Below are 15,914 nucleotides of genomic sequence, written 5' to 3'. Positions count from 1 at the left end.
GAGGTCACTGAAAAATATCAAGCAAGTGAGTGGTTATTGTGGTTATCAGATCACAATTTTATCGTGACGCCCCAGCAGGGAACCAAGGGAAAGTTCAGATATTTAATTAAAATACATAAACACCTACTAAGATATGTGTTCCGCAATAAATGAAATATTTTATTATATTCTAATATATTTATTATTCATTAGCATTTCAATTATGTATATGTTTAACAAAGATATTGAAGCTTCAATTAATTGCTATTTCGTTCCACTGTGTAGCATTTATCGATATATAACATGATTAAAATCGACTTTTCACATCCCTAAAAGAGCACACATACACGTTATTACGCACACAAACACAGCCTGGATGCATCAAAAAAGGCAACACTTAATTTGAAGTTCACCTTGTCAACAGTATGGTTGTCCTTTTTTGACAAATGGCATTTTAAAAGAGCGAGGAGAGAGAAATGATACTAGTTGCTGCGCCGTCAAAGAGAACAGAAAAGGTAGGGGCCTTGGGCGAAGCGAAGATTTTCGCAGACAGCGAAATCGACTCCACACTCGCGTTCGCGGCTTCGCCCGCGATTCACGCGCATAGTCTGGAGGGGGCTTTATAGACGTTTTAAATAACACTTGCACGTCTGTGCTATAAAAATCGCTGCACGGCAACACATAAAAAATCGTATTAATTGGTCGCATGGCCTGTGTAGCCCTTAACGACAGCCGACCTTATTTATCAATAGCAACACCACCTAGCCATGTTTGACGTTTTATTCATTTCAATTTTGGAGAATTCAAACGGATTTTAACGTTCATCGGTGTGTTATTTTGTTTTTTTATTGTCTACTCGATTCTGTGTTAAGATTTATTTCAAACATATTTATAATTATTAACAGTGTTTAGTGGAATCAGTAACTAAAAGAACTTGTGGAAGTTACATTAGGAGTTCCGTCGAACTACAAAATGTCTGATTCTACTGGAGAGACTCCTGTTGTGTGAGTTGTTTTTTTTAATTATGTTTATATTTAGTCAGGGTTATATCGTTAATTTTAAATTTCTATAGGATAAACAAAGTCCTGGTGGCAAACACGGTAATCTAGTTTTTATCCAACTTTAAGCACCTATTCGATTTTCTAATTGATTTTGACTATCTTTATAGACAATATTCTTTTAGTTTTCTATTTCCGACAGTAGGTAGACACAGTATTAGAGGAAAGCTAAATGAACAATTTTTTATAATATTATGCCGTGTTTCACTAAACCAGCATTGCCTTCTGTAACTGAATTTACTGTAGTATTTCCTGTTAAAACAGCTGAACAGATAAAGGGATTTTTAAGCTTCATCATTTATTAAATTATTCAACTTTAAAGTGAGTTGGGTAGGGTTACGTTGGTACTCCTATAAATGGATGGTGTTAAGCAAAAATGAGTCATCCCACATCCATTTTGCAATAAAATGTCAACTTTATGCATCAATATTAAAAAAATAATGCGGGTTGACATATTATTGTGTATGAGCATCCAAATATGGGATCTTGTTCCATGCATAACAATACATAATATAGGTAGTTTTCCTATGGCAAGACCTCAGAGGAGACTAAGTTTCATATTTCACCCTTTAAAACATGTTTACAGTATTTGCTAGCCCTACTGAAAATGCTACTATGGTACTATACATATTATTTCATTATTTTTTAAAGGTTTGCATTTACTAGAAGGCTGGGGAATTGAAAAGATATAGGCTTTAGTTGCATCAGTATGGAGGAAAATTTCATTGTGAAAAGACTTACAGTTTAAAAACTAAAGACTTCTTGAAGAGCATATCCATTAGGTCCAAAACCGCACCAACAGCTTTTAACTTACAATACGACAACAAGATTAAAACAGAAAGCCAATTACAGGAACTCACAGGTAGTTACCAAGTATTCTAAAATAATGTTACAGCATTTGTTCTAACAAACTGTGACACTAAATATAAGAGGACAGAATAGAAACAAAAATAATATGTCGTTAAATGGGTTTTTTTAAATAAAGGTCAAAGATATCATTCTCACAGATCCTGATCTTTTTGGGTTCTTCGAGCTCAGATTCACTCGTGCATACAATAATGATGCTATAAAAATGTCCACAAATTTGTAATATATTGTATGGAAATTGTAGTTTCCACTATGTCACATGCACACAACTGAAAATAATGGAAATGGAACTGGCATTTTCGGACGTCATTTTTTAATGGTAGAATGGAGAATGCTGACGATTCTGAGTAGAAGCCCAAGAAAGTCAAGATTTGTAAAAATCAGGTTTTCAATATTTATTTTAGCAAACACTCACACCCCACTCCAATGTTCAAAATTAGCACTACTGTTCTGTAATGAGTGAATAAGCCTGCTTAAAAAGCAATTTTTAATCCTATATAATATATAATAAATGGTTCATATTCATGCCACTCTTCATAGAGTAACTTTTAACCCATGTTAAAAGAGATCATAAATATCAAATGTATATAAATAAGAAGCAAATTTACTACCCAATCTAAAGCAGATTTGGGTAAAATAAATTGTGATTGAATTTACATATTTTACTATGCAATAGGCCACTACTATCATAAAAAATATCGCATCCAAATCCGTTGAACCGTTCAGGAGCGTATTCATCCTTTGGGCAATAAGATGCTAAGAGCGCACACGGTCTCACGCACGCACGTACGCACGCGCAAATTTTCGGTGAACAAAGTTTATGTCTAAGGAAAAACGTGCCTTGGAAATCAAGACAAAGTTATTCTCGAATAAATGGCGCCACACCTTTAGCCATTAAAAAGTATTTGTACACCTACTAAGACAGTTTTTAATTAATTGTGTGAATCCTTTGTTTTGGGGTTTAGATGTGTTTCTTAGATAATAACTTGTACCAAGGATAATCTGTGACCAAGGTGACTAATAATTCGCCATGCCCTTCAGACATATTTAGCCACCGTAACGAAATACAATCCTTCGCCCGTCTAGACGAGCGAACGTCTGCCCATGTCACAGAATAAATAATAGTACTAAGTACAGAAGACTCACTCTCTAACAAAACGCGTCTGTTACGATCAGCACAGATATGGCCGCTAGGTGGCGACAGCGCCACGCGCGGCTTATGGCAAACCCCAAAATTGGGGCCGAACGGAATCCGTTCGGCCCCAATTTTGGGGTTGAACGGATGTAGTTTTAGCTACCTGTAGCAAAGCGACGAAATCGCGGAGTGAGACACGCCTTTCCATGTTGCAATCTGGGATAAAGCTTGAACACGTCAAAACGTGGGCACACATTTTTGCTTATAAATTTTGTAAAGGGTGGTTAAATTTTATTTCTTTACTTAAATTAAAATCGCTATAGTATGAGGAACATATGATACCACAATAGTTGTCAATTGTATGATTCGTTTTCATGATAACGAGCTTTAAACAATAACGGAGCGAAATCACTTTGCACCAATAGCATTGGAAAAGTCGATTAGGCTAAGGAAACTTGTGAAAATGTTAATATATCGAGGATCGATTAGTTTTTGTGTTTTTGAAATGTTGCGGAGACGTCAATGAATGGAAAGACAACCAGAAAGCAGAAAAACACGAGATACAAATGAGAAAAAAAAAGAAACTAGGAACATACAGCGTTCTTACATAAAGACCGAAACCTAATTTTTCTTATGTTACAAAAAACGGACAAATATCTCAAATTTATGTACAAAAAGAGAAGTCAAGTTAGATTAAGAGCTAGCAAGAGCTTATCTGCTCCCAAAATAGTGGTGCTAAATGAAATTTGTATGCAAAATGTAGGATATTAAAACGTTTGATCATTTTTAACGTATTTGAGCGTGTTAGGTGTTAGACGATGGTTCTATAGAAATACATACTTCAAGCAATACACAAAATAAAAAGTTTGACTTCTATGAGTTGCTAATACATTCCCGAAGATAGCAAGATAAAAATAATGCTAAGTATCCCCATAGGGTGGTCCACGGTTGTATGGAGAAAAAAAAAAGTTTTCTAAATCTACCTCCACATAGCTAGTTTTTGTCTGTCAATGAGTTGAAATCGTTGTGCAAAATATTAACTCATTTGATGGGTTTATTCGTCGACCGCCATATTGGTAACATCGCCTCGTGATTCATTTCTTTGTTTTTGCTCATTAGTGTTGTTTAAAGTGTAATATTGATAGCGTATTATGCAGTAAATTAATGTGGAAGTGTGCAGATAATGAAAAATTAATCATGAAACGCGTTTAACCACCATTCTGGCGTCAACGCCGGGTAGCCCACGAGGGTCCTTGTAAAGTCCAGCTATCACCTTACAAGAGCTCATAACCCTAATACCGAACAACGTCGTGCTCTACGAGCATTTGGTATTTCTACCTCTAACCGTGGCTGGCTAGAGCCCTAGAGGCCATAATTTGATAGTTTTATACCGTACACTGGCTAAAGTTTATTTATTACAAATAATATTAATTCGATCCCACGTGGGATCCACTTTGACGTTGGCGAAATCATCGACAGTATCGATGGAGCCATATTACCCAAAGATTGATTGATTGAACTCATTTGATTGCGTTTTACTGGTCGCTCATGCAATCATCATTTATGTTGCCTAGTTTTACATCAAAAATACTATGTCGACTCGATCCGCACCAAGGAATTGGCTTTTAGGGAAGTCAATTTCAAGTTTTTCTACGGCACGACTGCCTCGAGCATTAGACGTACTTCGTGTTCTTCAATTTTACCATATAGATGAGGGCAATACCTTGCCAGTAAGTTACAAAAATACCTGTGATGCAGTTCTATGTGTTTGGGAGCGAGCGAGGATACCTACGCAACGTGTCGATTCGTGTGTACGAAAACTATCTAAATTACATACGCAATACTTACTCCTGAAAAAGAACCGTGCTCGTCAAAGTGATAATCATGTGATGCGTCAGTGTATGTTTGAAAACGACCTTGAAAAATTATTTGATATAGCCACAAAAGATGCTTTTAGTACAATGAAAAATGAGGAAGACCGACTTTTTCTACAAAAACAAAGGGAAAGTGTATTTTCGTGCAGTATGGGCAGTGTTGATCTTGTTACGACAGCAAAAGAGAACAGGAAGAAGCAACGGGAACAAAGAGAAGGTAATTTCAAGAAGAGATACGAGTGTATGGAAAATAATGAGCAACGTGAAATAACTGAGCATTCGTCAAGTTCTTCAGAAAGTTCCGACAACGAAATATGTTTCCCACTCTCACGTTATGATATTAAATTATGCCAAGAACCTAAGGCTTCTTCTTCAGACCAATGCACTAATATTTTTAAATCTGCAGAAGTTGTCGCTGCTTTAGATCGTGTAAATTTGCCCGATAGAGGAGCTGTCTTTGTAGCAGGAGCTATTGTCAAGGCTTTAGGGCATAATATTTCAGATAAAACTCTCTCCCGGAGCTCTGTGAGACGTGGCAGAAGAGTAGAAAGAGAGAGAGCAGCACAAGCGGAACTAACAGCTCCTGAAATGGATGGACCCTTGCTTCTCCACTGGGACGGCAAACTCTTGCCAGATATTGATGAATCGAAAACCAAAGTTGATCGAATCGCCATACTTGTGTCTGGGAATGGCCATGAAAAGCTTTTAGCTATCCCTAAAATAGACAGAGGAACAGGAAAAGCTCAAGCCCAAGCATGCGTCGATACGGTTAAGGCATGGAACATGACTCACTCCATAAAAGCACTCGTATTTGATACAACAGCAAGCAATACTGGCCTACACACAGGTGCTTGTACAGAAATTGAAAAAGCCCTTGAAAGTGAACTAGTTTGGGTTGCGTGCCGGCACCATATCATGGAGATTGTACTTTCTGCAGCATTTTCATCTTTGTTTGGTTCTACGGGAGCTCCGGAAGTAGGATTATTCAACCGTTTCCAAAAAAAGTGGCCAAGTTTCAACCACACGGTGTACAAGGCGGCTGAAAATGAACTGTTTGAAAATCCAATGCTTAATATGCTGCGGAATGATTTACAAGAATACTTATCGAATGCCTTGAAAAACCAGCAACCGAGAGATGATTACAAGGAGTTTCTACATTTGTCTCTTCTATTTCTGGGCGGCGGAGGTGTTGAAGAAAGATTCCGAGCACCTGGCCCCACGCATCATGCTCGCTGGATGTCAAAAGCCATTTACGCAATTAAAATATATCTGTTTCGAGAACAATTTCACTTGACCGGCCGAGAGTCCAAAAACGTAGAACAGTTTGCTCTTTTTGCAGTTTTAGCTTATGTGCGTTATTGGAATGAAGCACCTCTGGGCATCAAAGCACCATTGAACGATTTACTGTTTTTGGATACCCTAAAGTCGTACCCTAATAAAAAAATCAGTGAATAAACTTATAAAGCTTTTGCAAGGCACCTTTGGTTTCTTTCTGAACATTTAGTTGCATTTGCATTTTTTGATGACCGAGTGTCTTCAGAAAACAAAGACAAAATGGCAAAAAATCTAACTCGCCCAAAAAATACTAACTTTCCTCGACGCATCGATGTGGGTACTCAGGGCGAGGGAAACGTTCAGTTAGAAAGTTTCGTTACTGAACGAACGTTATCCTTTTTTGACATCCTTGATGATGATGGAAAACAAAAAAGCCAGCTATTTTTGAACTTTCCATCTTATAAATGGCCAAGTAACAAGGTTTTCTTAGAATTACAGGAAAAGAGTGCCAAGGTCAGAGTTGTCAATGACACGGCTGAACGAGGGATCAGTTTGATTCAAAAATACAACCAGACTCTTACCAAAGACGAAGAACAGAAGCAATATATTCTCCGTCTAGTTGCAAATCACAGAAAACGGTTTCCTGTGCCATCTAAATCTTCGTTAGTTTAATAGTTTGTGGTTAATAAATTTTTCTTCATACATTTTTTATTTCAAACTTTGTTTGTTTTGAGCTACCTCTAAATGCCACTCGATTCTTATGAAAATTGATATATACGGTTTTTATAGGTCTTAGACAATAATGAGCTATGTGGAGAAACAGCTTTCAAAAAAAATTTTTTTTGGACCGCCCTAATCCCCATTATTTATGGTTGAGCCAGCTACTTGTGATTGCATCAAGCGATGCCGTTAATTGATTCGCATAAGGGACATTGACTATAGAAATATATGCAAGAAACATTTGCGAAAATGACCTAAACCTATTTTAAAGAAGCCACAGCTCACAGTTACTATTTTGGTAGCATTCATCGTGTTATCATTACACTATAACAGTGACGAAGGGGTATTAACATGATGGACATGCTGACAATGCCAAAAGGGTACTTTTGGGGGATGGTAATAAATGAAGGCGGATGGCAATGGACTGGGCCCATATCAATGAATATTTGAAAAAGACACCTGTTAAAGTTATATTATCAACTTATCCGCAAATAACTCTGGCTTGGACTACTTAAACATACAGTAATCATGTCGTGCAAAGTGCCTGTGTCCTGGTCATCACGAAGTCTGTGACATGTCAAATCCTGAGGCTGAAATGATAGTCTAGTATATTAGCATGATAAACTATAATATTTTCAATTATATTCAATATATATTTCGCTCCATTAGACCTTTATTTTCTATTTATTTGTAATTTTATGTGCCCACGTTTTGGCGTGTTCAAGCTTTAGGTACGTTGTTTTGGTCGGTTAACGTGTTACCGGTATGTTAATACCTATTCGAGAATTAGAACTCATAGTCAAAACCAGTTAATTGTAGGCGTATAAAGGGCCGGTGCTAACTGGACTGCATCTCGGATGAAACTGCAGTCAGCGTGCGGTTTCCATACAAGATGTAGCCGAGGTGAAGTCCGTCTTCTCTTACTTATTAGCCCTTTATCCATTAAGTTCTTTCTATAATGCAAATTATCTAGTTATTAAATATCCTATTAAGTTTCGCTAAAATTAAATACAATTCAGACTTCCTACACGAAATTCCACAATAATTTATTCATCAAAAATGTAAAATTATAAAAAAAGCAGAATGAGCAACAACAAACCTACATCATTATGATGTAGGTTTGTTGTTGCTCATTCTGCTCTTATTATTCTATAGAGCTATGATAGCTCTATAGAATAATAAGTCCCATTTAGACGGTTCAAGAACTTCCATGCATTATTGGACACACTTGCTAATAAACTAACGGAGTGCAGTAAATTCAGGCGATCGACCAAATACCGCAACGTAACGAAAATAGCATGCTAGTTCTTGAACCTTCTAAATGAGGCTCTAAGAATCCTACACAATAATTAATACGCTAGGTCCTATCTTCTTCAGCGTTTTTCCGGTTGCATGCTAAAATATCCAGGTATCCTTGGTGAATGGTGACACTGACTTGGGGTAGGCACTAATTTTTACGAAAGCGACTGCAATGACCTAACTCCGAGGGTAACATAAAACTTATCGGGATGAGTCCGGCTTCCTCATATTTTTTTGTTTTTTCACCGAATAGCCGTTCGTTAATATCAAATGATAATTAGTAAATATAGGAGCCGTACGAACAGTGGCTTGAACCAGTCGAATCCGCAACCCCTCATCTTGGAAGTCGTATGCTTTATTGCTAAGCCACCAACGCCTCTTAGACCCATAGACCTATGCTTTTGCAGAATTATATTTTATGCATATCCCTTTGAACACACGAAATTCCATATAAATAAATACATATCCCATCTTAAATTACGAAAACAATTTTAGTGCGATTACTGCGAAACCCTAGTTTGGGAAGACTTTTCACGTTTAAAGGGAAACTCGAATTACTTTTTAAGCTATAATGTTCTCTCTATAGTCAATTTATATTTAGGTTTACGTAATCTTAATATAACTTAAAGGAAATTAATGTCGCCCAAAACACTACCGCGTCCAGGAAGTAACGCATAAATCGAAATTTGGAGCAGCGCTACGTAACGACGCTGCCACTTCTATTTCTGTGTGTCGAAGAGTGCATGTTGACCCTTTATTCCCATCGGCTACTGCTCATTGGGGAGTGTTCGACTCTGGCAAACCAGAGTAAATGTGACCCGGAGCTCCGTACAACAACGTAATCAAAGAGCGCACTTTGCCAATAAAGCACTCGACTCGCCGTCGCTCAGTGTGCTATGTAACACCTCTGGACGCAGCATCCGTCACCCCCCTCGTTCCTTTTAACATCACTCTAAGTTCTCTTGCATCTCTTTCTTGCCCATTCCCTCCTAACTAATTCTCTCTCTATTTACGCGCACGGTAGCATGCGAATACTCCCGAATCCAGCCCGAAGTCCCGTCCTAAATTCATTCGCTCAGTCTCATATTGTGCCGTGAAAAACAACATCAACGTCCAACTAATTACCTTACAAATAATGTCTAAAATCGGTCGTTAATAATAGAGTAACCTAACTAATGAGTATAAATACAATAATTATTTCATCGCTTCGGGTAAATGAGTGTTATTACAAAGTATTGTGATTGTGTACGTATTTATTACGTAGTAGTAAACAAATGTCAATTATCTAGAAGCAATAGTGCGAAGCGGACAAGTAATACGTTTATCTGTTGTGGTCGATTTGTATACCTATTAAATTAATATAAAACTGGCGTAGAACGAGTTTAGTTTATTTGTTTGCATTTTGTTGTCTACTCTAAATTTTATTGTGTACCTAGTACCCAGTGCCTTAACGTCACAACTAAGTTTCAAACGTGAATTTTATACATTATGTATTAACTGTATAGTATCTAGTGCGTAGATCAGAAATAGATAAATGTACAAAATGGCAACATTACCGCGGACATCTAAACATGCAGCTGGTATAACTTCGCCTTTCAGGTAAGAGATATAAAAAAAAATATGAAAATGTTAAGTCATTAATTTAATCTGTGGTAAGATATAGAGTAATCGAATGGCGCGAAAATAATTGAAGTATAGCGACGAAGTTACAGGGGGGGGGACACATTTTACCACTTTGGAAGTGTCTCTCGCGCAAACTATTCCGTTTAGAAAAAAAATATATTAGAAACCTCAATATCTATACACCACACGTATGGGATTGATGAAAAAAAAAATTCAGTTCTAAGTATGGGGAACCCCCAATGGTTCCGTTTTTTGCCCTTTGGCTACGGAACCCTAAAAATGTGCAATGGTACGGATTACGGAGCTTGTGATGAGGAGGGGTAGCATGTACGACTCGCACTTGACCGGGTTTTTAATGAATAAGACAAAGTTATAAGTTTTTAATTCAACGCGCTTTGTGTATAGGCAGCGTATTCTGCGTATTATAGTTGACAAAAAATTACACGTCATATTGGATAGGGGAGGGATGTGTCCTGAAAATATCATCATGATCTCAAAAACTAGTTACGTACTTAGGAATCATTTAGTAGGTAATTTATTTTTTAAATCTGCATAAACTAAAATGTATATAAAATTGTTTATAGCACGAGTCCGCGGGCGCTGCAGGAGATGAGCATGCCTGCTCAAGAAGGACTGGGTGAGATTCATATAATGATAGCATTCATAAAAGAGTTAAGGGCAAGGTCCTTAACTCTATGCGTGACGTAAAGCATTAAGAGTTAAGACCTTTAAGAGGGGGATAACGCAAAATTATAGTTTATAATGAATATGAAAGGCAAATGCCATGAAAAAAAAACACTCGTAAACTAGACTGTATTTTCGAGGGCACACTAAGCAAAACTTAAGGTAAACTTGGCTCGATGGACAAAACGTGTCTAATTTTCATTTATTTTCAATTTTATATTGTTACCCCGCATACCATAGCATTATAATTTTAGTATAAAATAGTTAGTTATATAGCCGAGGGATTTGACTAGCGAAATTTTAATCAGAAGCAGAGAATAAATAATAGTACTTGTCAGAAGTACATATACCTACTTTCAGAGTTATTGAGGCAAAACGTTAAAACCCGCACGATCGTCAATTCTTCCGTCGCAAGTTTCGCGTGCGCATATTTTTGGTCCTTTCCAATTTCCTGGCTTTACGCTTTACGCCGCGCCCATATGTTATAGACGTTAATGGTTTCCGAAAAATGTACTTCCGTTTTAGCATGTTTTTGATGGATTCTCTCCTTGTAAATTCATCTCACCATTCATTTCGAAAAATTGTGTTGGTAATGTAATGATAAAGTATTTGTATTTTTTCTTATTTGCAAGATAACACCGTTGCCAGCGGGATCAGTATGAAGCAGTATGAAGAGCAGCTTAATGGATTAAGAAAAGAGAATTTTCACTTAAGATTAAGGATATATTTCCTTGAGGAGAAATTAGGAAGCGGTTCACCACCAGCAGTTCAGGTAACACATACATGAATTCCTTGAGAAACACAAAAAAACCCAACCCAAAACAAAACACAGTTTTGTTATTTACATCATATAACCCAAAAAACCGGTAAACATAGAACTCCTCCAAGGATCTCCACCAGAACTACCAGTCCAGCACTGCCCTCATCCAATGATTCCTTGCGATCTCAAACAAATTGTGGGTCCACCTTGTTGGGGGCCTTCTAAGCGAGGGGGTCCTCCGGTTCGCGATACTCACTGGTCCTTTTGCGGATCTCGTAATTTCTGATTCAGTTTATTTTTTAATTTGAATACATACGTTCTGCATAAATCGTATACAATTTGTACAGGGACTTCTGGAACACAACATTCGACTGCAGGTGGAAGTAGAGGAACTACGAAGGCAATTGAGCGACAAGCAAGAACTCCTAGCTGTTGCGGCAGAAGCCATCGATGTACTTGAACACCAGGTGGGTGGTCTTCATGCCGTTAGCATCATATGTGGCTTTCCATTAGAGAAGGTTTCTGATGGAAAGATCCTTAAGCGCATGAAGCATAAGAACCCTTCCCTAACGGAATAGGTACCATATATTGTCTGGCATCGTAGCTAGTGAAACTGAGAATAACAAAAATTTAAACATAGTTATTTAGATTACTAATTAAATTTCAGGGTTCCATGTCTGCCGACAGTATTGAGAATTCAATGAACCACGGCAACGAAGTAGCAAAAGAAATGAACACCCAGGTAAATAAATATTATATCACATAGTTTTATATTAGTCTTAAATATATTAACATGTTTTCCAGATATGTATAATATTTCTTTTTACAGGAGACTGTGAAAAACCAGGCAATAGATGACACATGTGCATCAGAATCTGCTGGGTACGATGTTTTATTTTTCCTTGACTGTTTTTAATCAATTATTTGCAATATGTAATTGTAAGATTTGTAAGTCAACCAAGAATTTTCATTGAAGTAATATTTTTTGCATTCCAGAGACTATTTATGTGTCACAACAAATAACAATGATATGGATGAGTTGATCAAGCTGCGCAAAGAAAATTCTAAAGCTCTTCAGATGATAAAAGGCTGCATGAAGAAAATTCAGCAGCAAGATAAAGAAATCAATAAACTGAAATTGGTAAGTTAATAAAGTGTTAAAAACACTTTATAAATAATAGTTTTCTAGTATAATCAATAATCTAAGAAATAAAAATAACCTTTTTTTCTTTCAGGATAAAGAACAATCTCACATGCAACATGTCAGCGATTCACAGATTGAAAAATATGATGAAATTTTAAAATGCAAAGATGAGCATATCAAGGACCTCGAAAACAAGCTAAGGGAACTACAAAAGACAGTTGATAATGGCCATAATGACGAAGACGCCGGGTACGATCACTTTTACTACTATAAAAACACTACACACACACACACACTACACTTATAAGACTTTACTTTTACTATTTTTTCCACTGCTGTTGGTGCTGTTGTGTCCTGCAGCGGCCGCGGCACGCGCCCCACAATGTGTATGCACCACTGTGTGATGCAACTGTAGCTGGTGCACCTTCAGCATGTAGCCATTCTTCCGAAAAACGTACTCCACCACCTCATCTCGGTGTCGCAACTCGTAGGCGAGAATTCCATTTCATAAAGGAATTTCAGTTAGGCAGCGTCTGCGTGAACTCAACATTTAAATTATTTTTTTTATATTTTCAGGAACCTGCAACAGTTGCTCACACGACGTCTCCAGGGTTTAGCTTTCTTTTTGGATAAGCTATTAGCGCATAAGTAAGTATGAAATATATGAAACTACTAAATTTTTTTAGTCTTTTTTGTAAGTATGTGTTTTATTTTTTATTCTATTACGATTTCAGGTGTGTATTAAGCGAAGAAAAAAAGAAGATGGCGGAGAGTATATTAGAACAAAGTCTAGCTCTACCCGTGGGTTTGCAGTTAGACGAAACCATTTCAGCAGAAGGATTTACGTTTGATGACAGCAATATGGATATCTCACAGAATCTTAGAATTGAGGATTTAACAATAATGTTCGGGCACCACGGGCTATGTAGTGGCGATGATAACAAACTCACAAACAGAAAATCTTTACGTCACCTACTGCAAAACGAATGTCCTTCGGAATCCGAGTGTTGGTCAGAACCGGACAGAAATGTATCTCTCGCACGCATAGGACTAAATGATACAGCACTGGGAGCCAGAGAATCTAATTCAGATAATAACAGGCACAGGTCTCGACGATCCCGCGTCTCCTATGGCTCCCGTTCCGAAGACAAAACTACGAATGAAGCAGCGTTGATTGACGAAATACATCAGCTCTCAAAACAGTGTGAGGAACTTGAATACGAGAAAAAGGATTTAAACAGCCAACTGGAATTTGCTAAGACCCAAATAGATGATCTGATTTTAGAAAAAGACGAACTAAAATCGGCGCTAGCTTCCGAACACTCTAAAGTTGACGAAATGAGTAAAGATTCGGAAAACATGAAATGTACTATTTCGTCTCTGCAGATAAGGATAAAGGATATCGAGCAACAACTTGTAGAAGCTATTCAAATTAGGGATAAATTACGTTCCGAAAGGCAAGAGCTTGAATCTACGTTTTTGGAAACGGAGCGAGCTCTGCGTCGTGCTGCGGATGACGCGACGGTCCAGGCGTCCCAGGCGGCCCTAGAGAGAGCTCGAGCTCAACACGACAAGATGCGCATTGAAAAAGATCTCGAAGATGCTCGTGAGAACTTAGCTAAGTCCTCCGAGATTATTGCTAACCTGGAAATGGAAGTAGCACGTAAGGTGGTCGTAGAAGCGTGTAACAGAGTGCAGGAGGTACACGTGGCGCGTGAGGTCGAGGAGGAGGACAGACCCACGTCGCCTGATCAGGGCATTGACAGCGACAGACTGTCGAGCCTTGAACATAACGATGCTGTTACTTTGTCTACACGTGAGTTACTATTTTTAAGTTATAGGATTTTGGGATATATACTAGATTGCGATCTCTCCTCCAAAATACGTGTCGATCGAGGTATTTGCTCGAGCTCCCTTTCCTTCTTTAGGGTGACTATCAAGTGACAATTGAATGAATGTTGTTACAGCTAAACAAAACATACTACCGTAAAACGGGGTGGCTTTGAATTGCAGGGGTGACTTTGAACTTCCAGTTTTATAGCCTTAATAAGAAAAATCAAGACTGAACTTTTGTTATAGATTTTGCCGTGCTAATCATTAACTCATTTAATAATAAGTGTGTGAATGTGTGTTAATTTTTTTATTTTATTAAGTACATGGAAAATACTTATCCCAAAGATACTTTATTTTGAAACATTAAGAAGGGGAAAGAGATCGCTCCCGTGCCTCTCAGTCGGCACATTTTCCTCCTTCCAACTAATGTAGGCATAGAGTATAATATAAAATATAAGTAAGGAAAGAGTGGTAACTCCAACCCAATGCTAGCTAGTACATATTTGGATTTGCCATGTCAGCGCATCTTATGATTTCATTCTCACTTTCAGGTTCATTGTATGAAGAAAATGTGTCTTTGAAGCAAAAACTAGCAAGAACTAAAGCTACACTAGCAGACACACTTGCTCAATTGAATGCCGCCAATATGAGAAAGAAAAGTGTTCAGCGAGCTATCTGTCGAGAGATCCACAAAACCCAAGGGGTGTTACGTAAAGCTAGAGACCACTTGGAGAATCCCAACTGAATAGTTACGTACAATCATAAAATATTTTTGTACCCCATTTCTAGTATTTAACCACATGTCTATTCGCATGATTACTGCGAATAACATGCATAACATATCGTAATAAGTTTTTTTTTCTAATTAAGATGTACAATTTAATGATGCTGACTTGTATTATAAATTTTCTTTTATATAATAAAATGAATGAAAAGATGTATAAGATCGTTATCATTTCTTACGTTTACAGTCTCATACTACCTCTATTGGCGTTCAAGTGCTCAAGTGTTCGCTACATATACTTGGTCAAGCAAATCTTGTCAGTAGAAAAAGGCGCGATATTCAAATTTTCTATTGAACGATAACCCTTCGCGCCTACTATGGAGTGTAGAAGTAACCTCTACCTTCCATAGCGCCTACATTTTTTAAATTTGCCGCTATGGAGTGTAGAAGTAAGTGCCTCTACCTTCCATATTTGCCGCCTTTTTTTACTGACAAGATTTACTTGACCATCTGTAGTTATCACTTTTTAACCGACTTCCAAATCTAAAAGGAGGAGGTTATCAATTCGGTTGTTCTTTTCTTTAATTTATTTTGTTACTCCATATCTCCGTCATTGCTGGACCGATTTTGAAAATTCACCAAGCATTAGGGGTAGCTGGAGAAATACTCTACAGTAGGATGAAACAAGAATATACAACTTAGTATGGTATGATGAAACAAGAAATTAAGTACGTAAAATTGCCAGCAATCCTAGAAAAGAAATGGCAATATACTTCACAAAATAGGCTGGTTCATAGAAAATGGACGTTTAAAATAACACTTGCACTGCGTGGGCTATCAAAATCGCTCCAGACTTCTTGGTCTACACCATAGACATAATATATAAAGACGGTGTCTCAGCAAGTTGTCACTGTTGCCACTTTTGTTTAGTGTACGATT

General features: G+C 37.5%; 1 protein-coding gene and 1 long non-coding RNA gene across 4 annotated transcripts in view; one reads left to right on the top strand and one right to left on the bottom strand.

Annotated features, from left to right (window-relative positions):
• LOC134663659 (uncharacterized) overlaps window positions 1-15,914 on the bottom strand; it is an 87,805-nt gene that overhangs the window by 31,648 nt on the left and 40,243 nt on the right. The window lies entirely within an intron of this gene.
• Window positions 785-15,164, top strand: LOC134663630 (centrosomin-like). Of its 3 annotated transcripts, none has more exons than XM_063520051.1 (11): window positions 785-983; window positions 10,415-10,467; window positions 11,147-11,286; window positions 11,622-11,741; window positions 11,942-12,016; window positions 12,104-12,156; window positions 12,271-12,415; window positions 12,510-12,667; window positions 12,995-13,066; window positions 13,153-14,234; window positions 14,803-15,163. In XM_063520051.1, the coding sequence occupies exons 1-11, from the start codon at window positions 952-954 to the stop codon at window positions 14,994-14,996; spliced, it is 2,124 nt and encodes a 707-aa protein (XP_063376121.1). In that variant the 5' UTR covers window positions 785-951; the 3' UTR covers window positions 14,997-15,163. The 3 variants fall into 3 exon arrangements, with proteins under 3 accessions (XP_063376121.1, XP_063376120.1, XP_063376119.1); XM_063520050.1 differs by lacking the exon at window positions 785-983 and adding an exon at window positions 9,286-9,806 and having other exon boundaries at window positions 12,107-12,156; window positions 14,803-15,164; XM_063520049.1 differs by lacking the exon at window positions 785-983 and adding an exon at window positions 9,286-9,806 and having other exon boundaries at window positions 14,803-15,164.

Source organism: Cydia fagiglandana, chromosome 4 (assembly GCF_963556715.1).
Source record: "Cydia fagiglandana chromosome 4, ilCydFagi1.1, whole genome shotgun sequence".
Taxonomy (NCBI): Eukaryota; Metazoa; Arthropoda; class Insecta; order Lepidoptera; family Tortricidae; genus Cydia; species Cydia fagiglandana.
Note: the sequence above shows the minus strand (reverse complement) of the source record. Positions and strands in the feature narration are given on the sequence as shown.

What these genes read in the sequence shown, in the direction of transcription:
- LOC134663630 (XM_063520049.1), top strand. Translation starts at nt 9,742, where the DNA reads ATGTACAAAATGGCAACATTACCGCGGACATCTAAACATGCAGCTGGT. An exon ending in GTTCACCACCAGCAGTTCAG is followed by an intron (nt 11,287 to 11,621) that starts GTAACACATACA and finishes CAATTTGTACAG; the next exon opens with GGACTTCTGGAACACAACAT. An exon ending in AAATCAATAAACTGAAATTG is followed by an intron (nt 12,416 to 12,509) that starts GTAAGTTAATAA and finishes TTTTTCTTTCAG; the next exon opens with GATAAAGAACAATCTCACAT.